This window comes from Hipposideros armiger, unplaced genomic scaffold, assembly GCF_001890085.2.
Source record: "Hipposideros armiger isolate ML-2016 unplaced genomic scaffold, ASM189008v1 scaffold_239, whole genome shotgun sequence".
In the NCBI taxonomy this organism is placed as follows: domain Eukaryota; kingdom Metazoa; phylum Chordata; class Mammalia; order Chiroptera; family Hipposideridae; genus Hipposideros; species Hipposideros armiger.
Window position 1 is genome coordinate 400,565 of NW_017731589.1, and position 4,532 is coordinate 405,096.

The 4,532-nt window shown below is 52.4% G+C and overlaps 1 protein-coding gene across 1 annotated transcript in view; it reads left to right on the top strand.

The window, feature by feature from the left end:
* Nucleotides 1–4,532, top strand: part of LOC109389635 (uncharacterized) — a 20,690-nt gene that overhangs the window by 1,390 nt on the left and 14,768 nt on the right. Inside the window, exons 2-3 of the mRNA XM_019655356.1 lie at nucleotides 1,000–1,048; nucleotides 2,044–2,927. Of these exons, the coding sequence (XP_019510901.1) occupies nucleotides 1,000–1,048; nucleotides 2,044–2,927 (933 nt within the window). The remainder of the gene's footprint in view (nucleotides 1–999; nucleotides 1,049–2,043; nucleotides 2,928–4,532) is intronic.

The following is a 4,532-nucleotide window of genomic DNA, read 5'->3' on the forward strand; positions in this document are numbered from 1 at the left end:
GACAAGGTTTTCAGCCAGCCTCTCCCTCTGCTTTCCCTCGTGCGGGGCCAACGGGAGAGAACACAGTCACCTGTGGTAACCAGGTGGCCGACATGAAGAGGCAGAATCTGAAATGGACAGTGAGGCACAGACAGGACTCAGGCAGAGCATGGGGGAGGCTGAGTGGCCACAGGGTGAGACACAAGGCAGCTGGAAAGGCCCTGAAATCTGCTCTCTGGGGAGCAGCAGGGGGGCAGGGTAGTTGTCATGAGGCTGAGAGGCAGATGGGAGACTGCCTGTGCTTGGGGACTCGGTGACCACAGAATGTGTGTATTAAATGGTGACTGATTGGTGTAACCACCTTACTTTGAGAAGCCTCAGGATTGGGGGCAGGGATGGTGGGGGTTGGAGGGGACTGTCCAGTCTCTCCAGCACACCAGCCATATTTAGACACTTAGAGACAGGATAAATATTTGGCTTCCTGACAGCACCGTCAGAGGCTCTCCAGATCAGCTTGAGAGATAACATTTTTTTTCCAATTTCCAGAAACAATATTCCAATTCCCTTCCCGTTTGTCTCCCAGGCCAACCATCCTAATGGTTCCCAAAGTCGCTGAGCACATTTTCTGGTTCTCATGCTTTTGCTAAGTCTCCCTGGCTGCTGAATCTCCTGGAAAACTTGATATCTACAGCATTTGTCAGCGACATAGAATTACCTGGGAAAAATTAATATCCAAGCTTCCTCACCAACACATAGTGAGCATTACAGTCTCCCGTCTGCCCTCTGCATTCAGGTCCCTGAAAACACAAAACCAAGCTCAGCAAAGCTCACAGGATCATTCCAGCCCCAGCCCAGACCCTTCCAATGTCTTCCCTCAACTCTGAGGTTCAGGGCAAGCAGGAAACACCATGTTTTCACTGTAGTGTCTCCTGCTCGTTGGGTTTTGCCTGACACATTGTAGGTGGTTACACCTATTGGACGAATGGATGAAAAAACAAACTGTGTTTGGGACTCTTTCAGGTAAGCATGGGAGGACGGAAGATGGCAAGAGATGAAGAAAGTGCCTATGGTAAGAACTTGTCTCGCACTTGCCCCCACGGGTGAGCTCTGGGGATGAAGGGAAGGGCGGACTCAGGACTGAACAGACAAGCCCCAGGCTGTCTCTGAGGTGTCTGGGGCGAAACAGCAGAAACAGCAAGAGCCCTGAGATGTGCATTTTAGGTGGATCGCTGCCCCTGCCCAGCTGTGAGATAGTAACTTCTTTGACTAGCCTGCACCTCCGTTATGAAAGGGTAAAATGAGGAGAATGAACGTACCCTGATCTCCACAGAAGAGGGTGTAGAGGGCGTCAGATCATGCACTAGGGGAGCATGGCTGACCAGGTAGATGTCAGAGAACCAGGATGAGGGGTAAACAGGTGCCTGACTAGGAAGCCGGTTGAAGAGGGAGAGGAGGGAGAGAGGGAGAGGGAGAAGGAAAGAGATGATCTCATCCAACCCTCTCAACAACCCTGGGACAGACACTCTATATCGTTATTCCCGTTTTTTTTACACAAAGGATTAACACTTAGATTAAGCAATTCGCAGGGCTGCACAGCTGGCGATGGTGGGGCTGTGAGTCAAACCCAGGTGTCTGGGATGAGACAGCCCCTCAGCACCCGGCCTCCTGCCCCCTCCTGCCCTTCCTCTGTGGGATGGACCCTGGGAGAGGTACGGCAGACGCCACTGAAGCCATCAAATAGGAACAGCTCTGCACAGTGGGGACGCCAGGGATAATGTCAGGTGAGGTCAAGTCTGGAATTCAAAGGGGGCGTCCTCTAGAGAAACGCTCAGCGGGTGCTGAGCACCCACAGGTGCACATGGCGAAGCCAAAGGTGAAAGAAATAGAAGGTGAAGGTGCCCGGAGTGCAGGAGCTCCGACCACCTGAGCTCAGGGAGGGTTTGGGTGCAAAGGCAGAGGTGAAGGCGCTATTGTTCTGCTTTGTTCAGAGGGCATCCGGGAGGCCCAGGTAAGCAGGATACGTGGCTTTGAGGTTTGGAAGCTGACAAATCACCTGCCCTCCAGGTTCTGAAGACGCCACGCAGGCCCTGCAGGAGCCCAGGCTGAGGCTCATCCTGGTGGGGAAGACAGGTGCCGGCAAGAGCGCCACCGGCAACAGCATCCTCGGCCAGAGGCGCTTCCTCTCCCGGCTGGGGGCCACCTCGGTGACCACAACCTGCGAGCTGGGGAGCTGCAGGTGGGACCCGTGGCACGTGGAAGTCATGGACACCCCGGACCTGTTCAGCTCGCTAGTGCCCAAGACAGACCCGGGCTTCGCGGAGCGCAGCCGCTGCTACGTGCTGTCGGCGCCGGGGCCGCACGCGCTGCTCCTGGTGACTCCGCTGGGCCGCTTCACGGCGCAGGACCAGCAGGCCGTGAGCGCGCTCCAGGGGCTGTTCGGGGACGGCGTGCTGGCGCGCACCGTCGTGCTCTTCACGCGGAAAGAGGACCTGGCGGGGGGCGCGCTGCGGGACTTCGTGCGCGACACCGACAACCGCGCGCTGCGGGCGCTCGTGGCCGAGTGCGGGGGCCGGGTGTGCGCCTTCAACAACCGGGCGGTGGGCGGGGAGCGGGAGGCCCAGGTGCGGGAGCTGCGGGAGCTGGTGGAGCGCCTGGCGCGGGACCACGCGGGCGTCCCCTACTCCAACGCCGTGTACCGCCTGGCGCAGGACCTGGCTGGGGCGAGCCCGGAGGAGCGGCTGCGTCGGGTGGCAGAGAGCCTGGCGCGCCGCGCGCGGGCCCCGTGGGGACGCGGGCTGCTGGGCCGGCTGCGCGCGTGGGTGGCGGCGGGGAGGCTGCGCGTGGCCGCGCTGCTGGGCACCGTGGTCCTGCTCTGCCTGCTGCTCTCCAGGCTGTGGCTCCAGGACACAACCAATAGTCCAAGTTTTAAAAATTCAGGTAACCTGGTTTGAAGGAATTGTGGAGCGGATGCAGAATTAAAACTTCATGCCAAAGAAATCCTGTAGCTTCAGACAGTTTTAATGACATAGGAAACTGAACACTATCAACTTGGCAAACGCTCAAAGTTCACTTGCTAAGTTTTTAAGTTTCACTTTGATTATACAGCTTTAAAATAAATGTCTAACTTTAAAACGTCCTTAAAACGTTTTAGTAGTCTCAATGCATCATTCCTCTCTTCAAAAATAGTGAAATGGCTGGTAGGTTTTAGTAGGAAAAGGATTTGTGGCAAACGGAAAACAATCATTTTTATTTTGAGCATTTTTTAAAATTTAGACACTGTTGTAGTCCGTTATGCTGCTAAAAAAGACAACGACGACGACGAAGAAGAAGAAATACCACAGACCAGGTGGTTTATAAACAACAGAAATGGATTTTTCACAGTTCTGGAATTTGGAAGTCCAAGATCAGGGTGCCTGCATAGTGGGGTTCTGGTGAGGGCCCTCTTGGGGTTGCAGGCTGACAACTTCTGGTTGTGTCCCCACGTGGTAGAAGGGACTAGCCAGTTCTCTGGGGCCTCTTTTACAGGGGCACTGATCCCAATCATGAGGGACCTATCCTCTAATCACCTCCCAGTGACGCCACCCCTTCATACCATCCCCTTGGTCATCAGGTTTCCATCATAGGATTGTTGGGAAGACACATTCAGACCATAGCCGACAAGGACCCCCCTTAATACATTTCTAGTTCTTACACCTGAGTAGATCTGACCCTTTGTGGTTCTTGTAGGTTTTTATCATCATCAAAGAGAGGGACATCAGGGTCAGACATCTTAACTGACTTCTGATACATCTGTTTACTTACTAGTGCAATGATTCACTACCAGAAAGATAAATGTAGCTATATTGAAAGTAACACAGTTTCCAATTTTCTAGCATCTATGGTTCATGTCTTTACAAAATGAAGTAGGATTTTGGGAAAATCACATGTAATGTCTTCCATGTGGTTCTCTATCTGGGGCTTTATGAAAAAAGAAAAACAAAACCTAGCTCCTCTCTGCCCTTGGAGAAGAGGGGGCTGCAGGTGCATTGGCAGGAAGCTGCAGAGCACGGAGGTGAGATAGGAGTGGCTGTACTATTGGTGGCTGTACTATTGGTACAGTCACACAGAGACGGAAGGGCCAGCACATGCGCTTGGATGCCACATGGGGTTAAGGGCTCAGAGAGGCTCAGGGTGTGCTGCTGGGTTAGGATGGGCTGCAGTCAGGGGGCCTGAGGGCCTTTTTTTTTTTAGGTTAAAGTGTATAAAACAGTGTAATAGTTAGACATGTAGGCATCCTACTGAATGGGAGAAGATATTTGTCAATGATACATCTGATAAGGGGTTAATATCTAAACTTTATCTTTAAAAAACTCAACTCAACACCAAAAAACAAACAATCCAATTAAAAAATGGGCAGAGAACATGAAGACATTATTCTAAATAGGACACACAGATGGCAAACACATATAAAAAATGCTCAACCTCACTAATCATTAGAGAAATGCAAATAAAAACCACAATGAGATACCACCTCACTCTGGTCAGAATGGCTATCATCAATAAATCAACAAACA